At 37.4% G+C, this 16294-nt stretch overlaps 2 protein-coding genes across 2 annotated transcripts in view; both read left to right on the forward strand.

The window, feature by feature from the left end:
• CFH (complement factor H) overlaps positions 1-16294 on the forward strand; it is a 167828-nt gene that overhangs the window by 109979 nt on the left and 41555 nt on the right. The window lies entirely within an intron of this gene.
• The window catches only part of LOC100962039 (complement factor H-like), a 53958-nt gene continuing 38378 nt past the window's right edge, over positions 715-16294 (forward strand). The window contains exons 1-4 of the mRNA XM_023509102.1: positions 715-826; positions 7830-8003; positions 14514-14708; positions 15110-15286. Of these exons, the coding sequence (XP_023364870.1) occupies positions 15251-15286 (36 nt within the window). The 5' untranslated portion in view covers positions 715-826; positions 7830-8003; positions 14514-14708; positions 15110-15250. The remainder of the gene's footprint in view (positions 827-7829; positions 8004-14513; positions 14709-15109; positions 15287-16294) is intronic.

Below are 16294 nucleotides of genomic sequence, written 5' to 3' on the forward strand. Positions count from 1 at the left end.
GGTCCTTCATGTTCACATGGATGGAGCTGGAAATTGTTATTTTTAGCAAAGTGTCACAGGAATGGAATAAAAAGTATCCAATGTACATAGCCCTATTATGAAATTAATTTATAGCTTTCATATGAAATCTATAACCTAATAACAGCCTAAGAATATGGGGAGGGGGAGGGGGGAAAGGGAGGGTGATTGGAGAGATCACTTCTCTGGTTTATCTTACAAGGGTACAAGTGAGTCTTTCTCAGAGTAGAATATGAACATCTGAACACAATAACTAAGAAAATGACATGAAGGCTATGTTAACCAGTTTGATGAAAATATTTCAAATTGTATATAAAAACACCACACTGTACCCCAGAATTACATTAATGTACATAGTTATCATTTAATAAAAAAAAGTTTATACAATAAAAAAAAGTACAAGGACATGAACTCTGAGTTGTTCATTTGTGATCCATCTAATTGTGAAAAAATTCACCTATTCTTAAGAGTTTAATTTAAAAAGTGGTGATTTATATTATTTTTGGATCCATTCCATTACTTTACCTAATGAAAGATACACAAATACTTATCAGGGAGTGAATCTAGCAGAAATAATTGTGAAACACCTAACAGGAATTATTACAAAACTCTTCGAACTTTGGTATTTACTAAAGGACGTCAAACCACTCCCTCCATGAAGTGTGCTTAAAATCAGTAACACCTGAAAACTACTAATGAAACAAATTTCAGTTCCCAACGTCACAACTGGGTCTACTGGGGATATCAAACATGCTGCTACTAAGCAATATCTGTCTCACCTTGTTGATTTCCTGGGTCAGTGGACAAGGTAAGTTGAAAACAGATCTGAACACTCAGCTTCTCTTGTAAATGTAATTCTGTGTCATAGGTAACTTCATGTGTCAATAATTTTGATGAATTCAAGTAGTAGGAATAGAATAAATTATGAGATTATCATGAAAAATAAGTTTATAAAAAATTATTTCATGTTAGCATGAAGAAAAATTAAAATAAATATATATATATATATTTTGTTTTCTGAGTTTACAGTATTAAGGTACTTAATACTGCATCTGGAGATACAGGAATGGCCTCATGAAACTTTACCTGGGAAATATTTCACAAGAAAAGATAGAGTCTAAAGTCAAAACTTTTGATGGTTTCTTATTTGTAATACAAAGGAACTTTAGACAGTGCTAAATCATTTCATAATTTTACAGGTGATATTAATTCATATATCAAAACATTAGATTATATGTTTTAAATACTGTACAAGCATTTTCTTCTATTTCAAGCATACCTTGAAAAGCTGTTCAAGCTAATTAATATTTATTAGCTGTTCAAGCTAATAAATATTAAAAATATTTAATTTTTTAACAAATTGCCACCACATATTTGGGACTATTTATTTAAAGAAAAAAATAGTATATATTCTTAATTTCCACTAGAATAACATAGAATCTTAATTTGCATTTCTGAGTTCTTTAACAAATGTTCAGTAAGTAAACTTACTTAACAAATGTTCAGTAAGTAAATGCACAAATAATATTCATAGCTATCTGTGGTATGACATTGTCCACTGACTTTTTATCACCTTATAGTAATATATATTAATATTAATTAATATTAATAGTAATAGTAATATATAAGTAATATACATTGTATATTAAGTATCTTTTTGAATGTGCATTAAAGAATTATATCTTATAACGTTAGCAGTGGAAGCACATGGAGCAAAAATTATGGATGTTCAAAGTTGTGTGGCCATCGATAAAGAATACAAGTTTTGTAATGTTCTTAAACTTCCCTGCATTTTGAAAAGTATAATGAGGGGTAATATTGGAAAGCCCAATATCAATTTACAAAACGGTCATTTCCCCCAGCCATTCCTCTCAAATGTATCAGCTAATTTTATTGTAGGTAAAGTGCCTTTGATTTTACAATGTTACCTAACACTTTATTTGATGTTGTGCCATATCAACCTTTATCTGTACACAAATGAAGAAAAAGGAATTTTTCCCACTTAACTCCTTCATTAGCTGAACTGCTATGGGGTCATTTTTTTGCAAACAAGAAATAGATTAAGGTAGAAATAAAACAGAAAAATAGTACTATAGGACATAATGGCTTGAGTTTGATAAACATATCACCGTGACTTGCTAAAAAAAAAGACAAATCTTTAGCTGACATTCTACTTGAAAAATAGTCTCCTTCAATGAACTCTTTCTAAAAGTAAGGTTTACACCAATTTTTTTTATAAATTTGGGTTGCACTGCATTTCTGAAAGGAGAAAGCAATCATTTAGTGGAATAACACTTTTGTGGAGAAACATCTGAGTGCTTTCAGCAGCATTGGCTGAACTGTGTTCCTCCAAAATTCAAATGAAAAGTCCCTCTCCTAGGACCTCATAATGTGACTGTATTTGGAGATAAGGTCATTAAAGAGGTAATTAAGTGAAAGGGAGATAACTGAGGTGGGTCCTAATCCATTACAACTTGTTTCTGTATAAGAGGAAATAAGACACAGACATACAGAGGGAACACCATGTAAAGGAACAGGGAAAATCTGACTATTTATATGACAATGAAAGAGGCCGCAGAAGAAACAGAGGATGCTGACAGCTTGATTTTAGACTTTTAGCCTCCAAAATTGTGAGAAAATTAATTTGTACCTAATCTGTGGTACTTTCTTGTGGCACCTCTAGCAGAAAAATACAATCATATTTATATAATTTAAAAGACAATAATAATTGAAAATAATTTTTCCAGTTTATTCCTTAGGTGTACATACATACCTACATATATAAGTATGTAGGAAATATTCATCAGATTTTGTGATTATATCTTGGCTGTATTTTTTTGATGACTTTTTCCTTCATTAATATTTTATATTTATATATACTTGTATTCATGTATAAGCAGAATTTATTAAAGCAGATCCAGGAAATGTTCTCTAAGTAATCTTATAAGATTTTTATCATTTCATGTCTTAAATTTAAATCTTCTATCCAGAGTAACTCAAGTTTTGTAAGTGGTGAGAGGTGTATGTCTAATTTCAGTATACATGTACTAATCAATTATCCCAGCACTATGTATTAAATAGGGATTGTTTTCCCCAGTGTATGCTTTCATTTTGTTTATGGAGATCAGATGACACTGCATGGCTGGTTAGAATGTGTTAGGGAGGCTTCCTTCTCTACGTTTTGCAATATGTTCTGCAATATAGTATGAGTTAGCACCTCTTTGAAAGTTTGTTAGAATTATGGTGTAAAACCATATTCTAGGATCTTTTTTTTTTTTTTTTTGGAAGACTTTATTATTGTTTCAACTTAAGCACTCAAGAACGTTCTGTTCAATTTCTAATTCTTTGTGGTTGCGTTTATGGAGGTGTTGGTTTTCATTTTTTCCACATTTTAAAATTTCCAGCCATAATTTTTTTTTGTAGTAATCAGTGATGATCTTTTGTATCTCAGTGGTATCTGTTATTAACCATTTTTCACTCTGATTTAAGTTATTAGAGATCTCACTTTTCTGGTTCTAGTTAATCTGGACAATAGTTTACTGATTTTATTAGTCTCTTCAAAGAACCAATTTTTTTGTTTTCCTGATCTTCTGAATGATGCTTATGTTCTCAATTTTATTTAATTCTGACCTAAGGTTTCCTAGTTCCCATGATTTTATGTGAGGATAGACATTTTTGTTGGAGTTGAATTCCACTTTTATGCTATTGTGGTCCTAAAAGATACAAGTTATAATTTCTTTCTTTCTTTCTTTCTTTCTTTCTTTCTTTCTTTCTTTCTTTCTTTCTTTCTTTCTTTCTTTCCTTCCTTCCTTCCTTCCTTCTTTCTTTTTTTTGGCTGGGGCGGGGTTTGAACCCACCACCTCTGGCATATGGGGCTGGTGCGCTACTCCTTTGAGCCACAGGTGCCACCTAATTTTTATTTTCTTAAATTTCTTGGGATTTAATTTGTGCTCAAAGATATGATCAATTTTGAAGGATCATCCATGAGCTGATGAGAAGAATGTTCACTCAATTTTATTGTTATGGAATGTTCTGTATACGAGTGCTAAGCCCTTTTGTTCTAAAGTTGAAATAAGTCCTTTATTTTTGGTTTGTTTAGTTTCTGCTTGGAGTATCTGTCTAGTTCTGTCTGAAGGGTGCTGAAATCCCCAGCTACTATGATTCTGCTACATCATATTGTTAAGGTAGGTTAGGGTTTGTCTTCTATATCTGGCAGTGTTTACATTGGGTGCATGGATATTTAGGATTGAAATGTCTTCTTGTTGTATTTTTACCTTGACCAGTCCATAGTACCCATCTTTGTCTTTCTTTATTTTTATTGGTTAAATCCAATTGTATCTGCATATAAGATTGCAACACCTGCTTGTTTCTGATTTCCATTTGCCTGAAACTTTGACTCCCAATACTTCAGTCTTGTTTTGTCCTTAGAGGTCATGTGTGTTTCCTAAATATAAACTATATTTGGTTTGTGCTTTTTAAAAATCCATTCAGGCAGCCTGTACCTATTCAGTTTGCAATTCAATGAGAGAATTGATAAATATGGTGGAGTTCTGTTTAATTATTTGAAGGTGTGCCTGCTTACTTTATGGTGTTACCTTATACCATATGGAAGCTAGTCTTCATTCCTTACACTCTGTTTATTTCTAGTTTTCTGGTGGTCCTTTGTGATCATCAGTGTGAAGAAAAGGTCTGAGTACAAACTGCATAGCTGGTCTTATTGTGGCAGAATTCCTCAAAGTTTGCATGTCAGTAAATGATTTTATTTTTCCATCAAATAAGACAACTTAGATTAGCAGAATACAAAATTCCAGGCTGAAAATTGTTTTGTTTAAGAAAGTTAGATGACTACCTTCTCCTGGGTTGAAAAATTTCAGCTGAAAATTCTGCTGTTGTTCTGGTATTTTTCCCTTTACAGATAAGAAATAGCTTATGACTGGCTTCATGCAGAATTTCTTCTTTCAGTTTCACTTTGGTCAAATTAATTACAGTGTGTCTAGAAAACGCTTTGTTGAATGGAGCCATGCAGGGGTTCTGATACTGTCTTGTATCTGAATTTCTGGGACTCTCACAATGCTTGAGAAATTCTCCACCATGATGTCTTGAAGTAGAGTTTCCATATTTTTCGGCTCTCTTCTTCAGGAATCCCTATTACTTGAATATTTGTGCATTTGGTATAGTCCCATATTTTGCTTAGAGAATTTTCTGCTTTTATTCTTTTTTTCTGTCTCCTTGAATGATTAGGTTAGTTCAGAAGACTTGACTTCAATTTCTGAGATTCTTTCTTCTCCATGTTCTACTCTATTGCTGAATCTCTCTATGGCATTTTTGAACTTGAAAGTCTCCTTCAATTCCTTAAACTCTGCTATGTTCTCCCTAATGATGTCCAGATCTTTGGAGATTTTGTCTATACTTTCACTGATTTCTTGAGACAGTTTTTGGCATTCCTTTTGCAATTCTTTTTCCATCTTCTTGTCAATTCCATTCTCTTTATGTGCTGTCCATATTCTGAATTCTGTTTCTGCCATTTCAACAATTTCTCTATGGATGTATTTCTAATTGTATCTCTCTTGTAATCTCTTGAGGGTGTTGACCAGTTCTGATTTTCCATGTTGCCAGGGTGCTTCTGCTAATTCTTGCTTGTGTGCATTTTCAGTTTATTTGCATATTAATTTTACTTTTAAAGATGGAGTGTTAGTTTGTCTCTAACTTTTAACTGAGAGATAAGCTTATTGGGGTCCCTTAGGCAACACTTTTGAGATCTGTCTGAAAATGAAAACTGGTGGGCTTAAATCATATCCAGAGAGGTCCAGGATATGGAGTGTGGCACTCCTCTTCACCACTGACTGCTCAAATGGGCTGTTGGTTATACTGGTGGCCTTTCCCACATACACCCTCCCAAAGGTCTCTTTTGGGGTTGCAGCATGTGAGGATTTCAGAAAACTGGCCTTGCTTTCTCCAGGCGGGGTGCAGTGGGGATGGAGGCATGACCTACAGGTGATGCTCCTACACTGGGTATAGTCCCACCTAGCAAACCGAACTGTTCCCACTTAAACAAATTCGCCACCTAGCAACCTGGACTGTTACTGCTTCAACAAGTTCAAAAACCTGCTGGTTTGCATAGCTGCTGTCACAACAAATTTGAAAAGGAATGATTTTCACTTGGGGTTGGGGGACAGGCACGCCAAACTATTCCAGCCAGAGTTCCAATTTAGCATGCAACCAAAGTCAGAAAGCTATGGTTTTCATTGAAGTCCTGGCTGCAATATTTTCCAAAAGTGGGGGCTTTCACATGTAGTTGAGGGAGGGGGATATTCTACTTGTTTCCTGGACTTTCCCAGAGCTAGATCATCCTCTCCAAGTCCACAAAGGGGCTGAACCTCCTGAAAGGGCCCAATGAGAACAGATACTGAACAGAGCCATTGAAGAGGGCAGGGAAAATTCCCCAGAGGAAGAAGACTCAAGAGGGACCCCTACTTTGCCAAAGTTACTGTGGTTGAGCCACAGTTGCTGGGCCGGGGGTGGGGGGGAGGTGCTGGAAAGAAGGAGAGGCAGGGCACACCCAGGCCACATAATACACTGGTCCCTAAGCAATGCTGCCAGACACATCGCCAGAGAGGAGGCAGAGACTGTCTCATTGTTCTCCCAGGTCAGTTAAAGATCCTCACAGTTGCCAATATCAAAGCAAGTAGCCTCTGTAACCCTTCCCAGTTGATATAGACACTGGGTAGAGATCAAAGTTCCTTAGCCATTTTAGTGCCTGGGGGTTGGGGAGTTCCCCCAGGCTGAGTCTGGCTAGCACTCTGATTCATCCTGCTGTGAAGCAAGACCCCAGGGGACAGTCTGTTGAGCAACCAAAGAAATAAGGGGGATAGACAGTGACTAGCAGGCATGTGGAGCCAAAATTGCTTAATATTCCACCAGGCAGGATGGGGATTTAGAGGAGAACATTCCTAAAGGCAGGCAAACTGGGACTAATTATCCTTTTTGGCACTCTCTCACATGGGGGTGAGAAGTCCTGGGTCTTGATGCTGGTGGAGAGCCCACCAGGTATGAGTAGGGTCTCTCTTACCTTCTATTCTGCTCTGGGTTCATCCAGACTGTGGCATAACTGCCCTCTCTTATCTTTCTTCTTCTCTCTCATCTTCATCCTTGCAATTTGTCTTGATGGGGTGGCTGAGCACCTTGATTTCTTCTCCTTGTAATCTACCCTCCTCCCCTTTCAACTACTTCCAGTTCTCTTCAATCCAATTTTCCTCCTTCTGGACAGAACTTCTGACTAAAGTGGCCTCTACTCATCCATTTTGCCCCCTCCTGTCCCCAATAAATGGCATTTAAGCTTTCTTCCCTAAAAATATTACCTCCGCTTTTATTATGGTCTATTCAATCATATGGCCACATTTACTTCAAAAAGAAGATATATGTATCCTATCAATTGTCTGGAAGGAAGACATCCTGAACATTCATAAACACTTCTTATGACTACAACAGAAATGAAGGAAATGGAAGAAAGTTGAAGGAGCACTTGAAATTAAATATGATATGGTCATTGCCAGACGTGGAATTTCATGAAATATGAAACAACTTAATAAAAGGGGGGATTAAGAGCCCAGGAGGTACAAATTTATCACATAAGAAAGATAGTGAAGGAAAATATGTGGGACTAGTAGAAATGATATGTTGTGTTCTCTTTAATAACATTTTATACTATGCTAAGGACAATTAAGTAGCATCCACATTTCAATTTTTGTATACTTGACTAATTTTAATAAATAGTGATTACCACATTATCTACATACTATATTACTTTTCAGAGCAGTCCTGTTATCCTCCCAATATTCCCAATGGTGTCTTCTCACCTGTGAGGATTAAACACAGAATTGGAGACAATATCATGTATAAGTGTAAAAACAGATTTCACCCTGCAACTCGTGTAAATATAGCAACATGCACAAGAAGTGGCTGGTCACCTCCTCCAAGATGCACCTGTAAGTTCCATTCATATCTTGAATCACTTTTTTTTTTTTTCACTTTGTCATCCTGGGTAGAGTGCCATGGTGTCATCACTCATAGCAATCTCAAATTCATGGGCTCAAGTATTCTCTTACCTCAGCCTCCCAAGTACCGGGTTCTACAGGTACCCACCACAAGCCGGGCTATTTTTAGAGATGGGATCTCCCTCTTGCTCAGGCTAGTCTTGAACCAGTGAGCTCAAGCAATCCACATGCCTTGGCCTCCCAAAGTGCTAGGATTATAGGCGTGAGCCGCCAGCCACTGTGCCTGGCATCTTGACTACCTTCTTAATTCTTAAATTGTTTTCTCTTAAACACTTAAAAATAGGAACATAGTATTTGTCTTGTGTGTATAAATAGAGACTTTAGAAGAAGTCTTCACTTTTGAAAGTAACCAATTTTAAACAGAGTAAAAAACAGTGCAGTAAACTAAAAACTCAAATTTTTACTACTCTAAATTAAATATGTGGTGTGTTAATGTGTTCTCTAGTTGATAAATTCCTACAATATCTGATATCAAATACTGTGTAAAATAGTGCCATTTAACACATAGTATATTGACTAATAGTTTGAAGTAACAAGTTTGCCTGAAAACATATTTGCTTAAAACAACAAAACTTTATTATATTACAGTTTTTATGGGTTAGGAATTTGAGAGGGGCTTAAATAGGTATCTGGCAATCAGACTGTCTCCTTGTGTTGTAATCAGGAGTCTGGCCCAGGCTCCAGTCATCAGAAGGCTTAACTGGGCTGAAATATCTGCTCCTACATGGTTCAACCATATGGCTGTTGTCAGAAAGCCTCAGTTTCTTACCACATGGATTGATGGGATGGCAGCTAATTCTCTCCAGAGCTACATATCTGAGAGTAAAGGAAGCCTTGTGGATACCATTTGTTATCTACACACATAATGTTACTTCAGCCATCTCTAGTCTTTACAGTGAGACACTAAGCCCAGCACATACTCAACAGGCGAGAAATTGACTCCACTCTTTGGAAGGTGGGGTGCTGAATACTTGTCCAATTTCCTACAACCATCACATGTAGTAAAATACTGTTTAAGGTAACAGAGTATTTTATTTCTGTCATGCTTTCTTTTCCCTTTTTCATGTTTTTTTCCCATCTCTACAATCATATTTCTTTTTTTCTATCTCAATAGATTAATGGTTCAAAGGAAATGCAGTACACTATTGGAATGATATCGGGGAATGATAATACTGAATCTGCATTAGGAAAGGTTCATCATTCAAAGAGACTCTTATTGCTAGGCTGAATCTATTAAGATAAAATTTACTGGTGATTGCTAAAAAATCTGGATTTGTGTCAAGGAAATTACAGTACAGACATGTTAGCAACAATTAAAAAATCTGTGAATATTTTAATGAATGTTTAAGATCAACTTGAGTCAGCATTACGATGGAACCACTGTAATTGCTGTGATACTACAACTTACCTTGGTAGAAGTGTAGAAGTGTGAAAATAGAATGCAGATGCCCTAAATCCTGCCATGCTCAGTGCTGATGTGACCCCATGTGGAAAATTATATTTGCTCTCAGGAACCACTTGTAAAAGGGGTAAGGACAGATTGAAAAGTGCCCAAATGAGGGAGAACAGTGAAGGAGTTTAAGACTCTTAAGTGATACTAAAAATACTTTTAATTCTGCCTTCTTCTTTATATATCAATACATGTACTCTGTGCAACGCCATAATAAGGTGAATAATACTTGTTTTGAAATCTACCACTAGATTTTATGTCTCTGCTCTATGGTTTAATGGGGATTTTAATTGAGTTCTTTTAATTTAATTGAGACATAATTCCTGTGAATCCAAAGATTGAAGCTTGCCCAATGCAGAAAATAATACACAACTTGATAGATGATGATGAAATTTGTACAATCCCATGGTAAATAGAAAACTATCTAAATCTTTTAAAAGCATTGGAGAATAATGTAGAATGTTACTTAAAATAAATGAGACTAAACAAACATTTTAAGGTCAACATTAGAAATTTGAATTCAGTGGGGGTAGAATTGTTCAATGTAATAGAAATAGTGTGTCAGACAAGAAGCTACAGAACTATTACTCAGTAGTCTTTGTTAAAGAAGATGTTAGTATATACAAAGATTCAAAGGTTATAATCCACATACGTATGTAGAAACTACTTGGGAAATTTTTCTAATTACACAAAACAGAAACTGGATCACTGAATTTAATAAATATGAGGAACATGATAAAGAATATTTGATGTGCTTATGTATATGTGTTGAAATTATTTTAAATTCTTTTTAACATGTCATATGTGGTTTAATGAAATAGAATCACATTTCATGGCAAAAGCCTAATGCTATTTGGTATTAAAGCACTAGATTATCATTAAATAATCTCATGCAAAGTTAAATTTTTGAAAAATATTCTATATAAACCTGGTACTACAAGGAACAATATAGCACTTAACATATATGTCAAAATTAGTCCACCTACTGGGCGTGGTAGCTCATGTCTATAATCCTAGCACTTTGAGAGGCCAAGGCAGGTGAACTGCTTGAGCTCACTGGTTTGAGACTAGCCTGAGCAATAATGAGACCCCATCACTATGGCAAATAGAAAAACAGAAGTACGAAGATTGCTTGAGCCCAAGAACTTGAGGTTTATCAATTTTCTTGAATTTTTCAAAAAAATAACTTTTTGATTCATTGATCTTTTGAATAATTCTTTTGTTTTCAATTTCACTTAATTCTGCTCTAATTTTAGTTATTTCTCTTCTTCTGCTGGGTTTGGGGTTGGAATGTTCTTCCTTTTCCAGTAGCTTAAGATGTCCCATTAAGTTATTGACTTCCTCTCTTTCTTTTCTCTTGAGGAAGGCTTGCAATGCTATAAATTTCTCTCTTAGGATTGCCTTTGCCATCCAACAGGTTTTGATAATTCGTGTCTTCATTACTGTTTTGTTCCCAAAATTTGGCAATTTCCTTCTTAATCTCATCTATGATCCAGCTGTCATTCAGCATAAGGTTATTTAGTTTCCATGTTTTTATATGAGTATGCAAACACTTGTTATTGGTAAGTTCAACTTTCATTGTGTGATGATCTGAGAAAATACAAGGAATAATTTCTATACTTTTAAATTTTCTGAGGTTAGACTTGTGACCTAAGATGTGATCAGTTTGGGAGGATGTTCCATGTGCTGATGAGAACAATGTATATTCAGTTTTGTTTTTCTGATTTCCATTTGCTGGATTACAGATGTCCATCCCTTCACCCTGAGTCTATATTTATCCTTTAAGGTAAGATGAGATACTTGTATGAAGCAGATATCTGGCCTGAGTTTTTGTATAGAGTCAGGCAATTTGTGCCTCTTATGAGGACAGTTTAAGTTATTCACATTAATTGAGAGTATTAATAAGCCTGGTGGTATTTTGGGTGTCAAGTTTTTTGAAAGTCCAGTGGACATTTTGAATTTTTTCATCACTGTCAAAATTGGTTTTGGTCAAGAATCTCAGAGTGAGTGTACTTTGGTGCTAGAGCATTGTGCTGGTCATTATGGACCATAAGTCTGAGGATATCCTGAAGAGCTGGTTTGGTTATGGCGAATTTCTTCAACATGTGTATGTAGTTAAAGTATTTAACTTCTCCATCAGCAATGAAGTTCAATTTAGCTGGCTATAGGATCCTGGGCTGAAAGTTGTTTTGTTTTAGGAGAGTGAAGGTCAGAGACGATCCTCTTCTGGCTTGAAAAGTTTCAACAGAAAGACCTGCAGTTATTCTAACATTCTCCTCCTTGTAAGTTATGATTTTCTTACATTTGGCTGCTTGCAGGATTTTCTCCTTCATATTAACTTTGGTAAAGTTAATTACAATGTGCCTAGAAAATGTTTTATTTGGGTTGAATTATGCTGGGATTCTGAAACTGCTTTCTGAATTTCAGTGTCTCTTGTCATGGTTGGGAAGTTCTTCTCAATTATCTCTTGGAGTAGAGTATCTGTGCCTTTCGGATCATCCTCTTCTTTAGGGATTCCTATGAGGTGACTGTTTGTTTTTTTGGAGTGGTCTCACAATTCTCTCAGGGAAAGATCCATTTTTGCTCTCCACTTCTCTTTCTCTTTGAGCTTTTAGAACCATTCAAAAACTTTGTCTTCAGTGTCAGAGATCCTTTCTTCTGCCTGCTCCATTCTGTTACTGAGAGATTCTACTGTATTTCTCAGATCTTTGAGGGCTGCAAGTTCTTACTTGAATATGTCGAAATCTTTGGTGATTTTGTCTTTGAATTCAATGAATTATTGAGACAACTTTTGAATGGCTACTTAAATTTCTAATTCCATCTTTACTTCTATTCAGTTAATCTTATTTGCAATCCAAATTCTGAATTCAATTTCTGACATCTCAGCCATTTGTTTATGAATGGGATCTTCTGTTGTCTCTCCTTTGTCATTCCCTGGGGGAGTTGATCTACTCTGATTTTTCATGTTGCCAGAGTTCTGCTGCTGATTCTACCCCATGATTATTTTTCACCATTTGGCTAGAGAAGTTGGCAAGGTGAATTTGAATTGAGGGGTCCTGGAGATGTAATTGATCAGCCCTTTACCAAAGAGCTAGGACTGGTGTTTGCGGCTTTTCCCTTAGACCTTTACAAAGGTCCCATTCAGAACTACAGCCTGAAACTCTGGGGACCTGCTTGGTGTGGTGGGGCCAGATGGCGCTGACCAGTATTCACCTAGTCTCTGCACAACCTTAGTGAGTCAGTGGCTTTGGGCTGAAATCTCAGCTGTGGAGATATATAAGCAACTAAGCCCCCCCCCCAACCAGGTGACAACTGGCAGAGGAGAATCCCAAACTCCCACAACAACACAACCAGGGTACAACCTTGGTGGGTCCCTGGGTGATGGGCCCAAGTCAAGAGCATCAAACCAATTGTTCAGGTCAACACAAACACCAATCTGGTGGGAGAGTTCAAAAGTTCTTTAGCATCTAGGCAGCGGGGGTCCACTGGCAGCTCAATTTGACCACTGTTGGAGGAACCGTGGAGCCACCACCACGGTCAGGGGCAGTGCTGCCACTGTCCAGAGTGGTGCCATAGATGTGGGGTACTGCTGTGTGCAGGTTGCTGGAGCCAGCAAGGAAGAGGAGGGCATTGTCACTGGCCTCAAGGGTACAAGAGCCTGATGGGGAATGTGAGGGCAGAGCCACTTACCTCTGGCCTCAGGGCAGGAGCTGGGTGGACGCTGGAGGGTCTCTGGGGCCTTGGGGGTCACAGGAGCCCAGTAGGAGTCACAGGCCATGGGCTGTAGGCCTCAGGAACTGGGTGGGGAGGTAAAGGGCTGAGTTACTGGCTGTGAGCCACATAGGTTGTAGGAGTGGGATGGGAGGCCCTGCTGCAGGCCACAAGTCCCAGGTCACAGGAGCTGGGTGGGAGTTGCTGCTGTGGCTGTTGGTCATAGGAGCCAGGCCAAGAACCTAGCTGCCCACAATGGGCTGCCAAGCCAGGGACCTGGTGGACTGTGGTCCTCAGTGGTGGTAGCTTGGGTCCTGAACTATGCTCTTTCCAACATGGGGCAAATCTCTCTCCCCTTGTGACTCCTCATCTTTATTAAAGTTATAGTTTTAGTGCAACTGCCCCACAGCTCATGAGGTGCCCTCCCCTAGCAAAAATCTAACCAATGCTCCAGATTTTGCAGAGGGTAGTCTTCCAGATCAGCAGGAGGGAGTAGGGGTGGATTTTGAGTTCAGGAAGTTAGGAAGAGTACCAAATCAACTTTTGGTCCAGGCAAAAGACTGCCTGGGCTTGCAACTGTATCTCTTTGTGGAGGAAGTCCCTGCCCTGAGTGTTCTCTTCCCTTTGGTGAAAGAAAAGGTCCTCTGTTCTCTACTCCTCTCAAGCTGCTCTCTTGAGGGGTGGGGGTGGGGATTCTGTCCACTGTGGGATGGGTTTGGTACCTGAAATTTGTTTCCCTGGATTCCCAACGTGTCATAGCAGGGGTGATATGAACCTATCGATCCTCTATCCCAGCTCAGCCCCCGATCTTCTGCTTTATTGGGTTATTTCTGGACATTATTTCTCCCTCTGGATGGGAGTCGCTGCCAAAAGCTGGTTTCAGTCGGCCATCTTGCCCAGGTCCCCCAGAGCTCTTATTTCTGATGAAAAAGGAAATGAATGCCATGAGCTGAGTGGTGAAAACAGCATGTAGACTCATATATTCACCCAGGATCAGAGTATATGTACTTAGTGGGAATACAGTAAGTAAGTCTGTACAGTTTTCTTCCTGGAGAGCCTTTGTATAAATATATTCATCATATGACTCACAAGACAAAATTTTACTTTCATTTTCATGTTTGTGTTCTTCAATTGCTTTTTGACCTAGAAACCTTAATGGAATCAGTGTACCTACGCTAATAAGAGGAATATAACTGATTGGTCAAAAATTCCAACCTTTAATGTGATTGTTCATTAGATAAAATGTTACTTACACTCCTTTTTAAATTTTTTATTGTAAGGGAAACCTTGTGATTTTCCACAAATAAAACATGGACAACTACATGATGAGAGCAGATATAGACCATACTTTCCAGTAGCTATTGGAAAACGTTTCTACTATCACTGTCACCATAATTTTGTGACTCCTTCATGACATCAATGGGAGTACATTTACTGCACACAAGAAGGATGGTTACCAGCAAAACCATGCCGCAGTAAGTAAATTTCCTTACAACTACGTATGAGAAAAACTTCCAAAACATGGAGAGACGAGAACTTCTAAGTGACTACATTTGAGTCTTATATGACAGAAAAAAGGCTAAAGAAGAGTTGTCTCGGAATGGACTAAAACATGACTTTTCCATTATGAAGAGCTCTTCATGAAAACCACATGAAAAATACATACAGAGACTTCACAAGAATATCTGTACAATCGGTACATATTGAATAATGATCTCTTCACAAAAATATTTGGTATTAGCTTGAGTTTTTCTTAAGTTATACAGTATTGTTGGATATTTATGCAGTCTTCTTTAAATATTTTAATTTTAAATTGCTGTTTTGACCAAATTTATGTTTCTCATTTACTGTTATTTCTCATTTTTGTGGTCTTTAGGACAATGTACTTCTAATTATTTGGAAAATGGACAATATCCACATTATGCAAGAACATGTGTAGAGGGTGAATCTGTACCAGTCAGTTGCAATTCTGGCTACAGTCTTCCCAATAGGCAGACCAAAATTACGTGTACAGAGAATGGCTGGCTCCCTCCTCCCAAATGCATCCGTGTCCGTAAGTAAACTGCTTTGAGACCCCAGTATGTTTATAATTTTCTAAGGCTTATCTATATTGACAAATATATGGCAAAATGTATATATCAACTTCTTGCTTTGCCAACAGACATATTTGTTTAGTTTTATTTTTTTCAGTAGTACATAAGTTGATACACAAATTTTTCTTTTTTTTTCTTTTTTTTGGGGGGGCACAGAGTCTCATTATGTCACCCTCAGTAGTGGGCCATGGCGTTATAGCTCACAGCAACCTCAAACTCTTGGGTTTAAGCAATTTTCTTGCCTCACTCTCCCAAGTAGCTGGAACTATAGGTGCTATTTTTTGGTTGTACTTGTCACTGTTGTTTAGCAGGTCTGGGGCCAGGTTCAAACCTGTCAGCTGTGGTGAATGTGGATGATACCCTAGCTGCTGAGGCGATGAGCTAACACACAAATTTCTTATAAATGGGTAGCAAAATGAATGTGCCTATCAGTAAATATCCTCAAAATTACAGTAAAAGAATTTGACATAATATTGTTGGTAACTTATATTAATATCTCTGAAGTCTGACAAGTAAATTCCCAAACTTGCCACCACGTCCTTACATTGGCAGCACTGTGCAAACAGCTCCAGAAGGCTTCATACCCCTGGCATGTCAGTCTCTCCCAGCCGTGTTTGTGTTGATGTGTAGCAGTGTCTTGCTGAGTGGTGTTCGTTATGTTGTGGGTTTTGTGTGCTGTTATCACAATGTAGGAGCTTGAATTAGAGCAAAGAACAAACATTAAATTTCTTGTTAAATTTGGCAAAAGAGGAAGTCAAATCAAGGACATGTTAATCCAAGGGGATAATATCATGAAGAAAATGGTCATGCATCAATGGATTAAATGTTTTTCCAATAGGAGAGAAAGCGTCACTGATGAAGAGAGGGCAGGGCAGCACATAACAAGCAGAACTGAGAAAAGCACTGCAAAAATTCATTGATGTTTACATGTAACATTTTCATATTTATAAATTGAGTGCCTATACAGT

This window comes from Otolemur garnettii, unplaced genomic scaffold (genome assembly GCF_000181295.1).
Source record: "Otolemur garnettii isolate 467f Iridium unplaced genomic scaffold, OtoGar3 scaffold00357, whole genome shotgun sequence".
In the NCBI taxonomy this organism is placed as follows: Eukaryota; Metazoa; Chordata; class Mammalia; order Primates; family Galagidae; genus Otolemur; species Otolemur garnettii.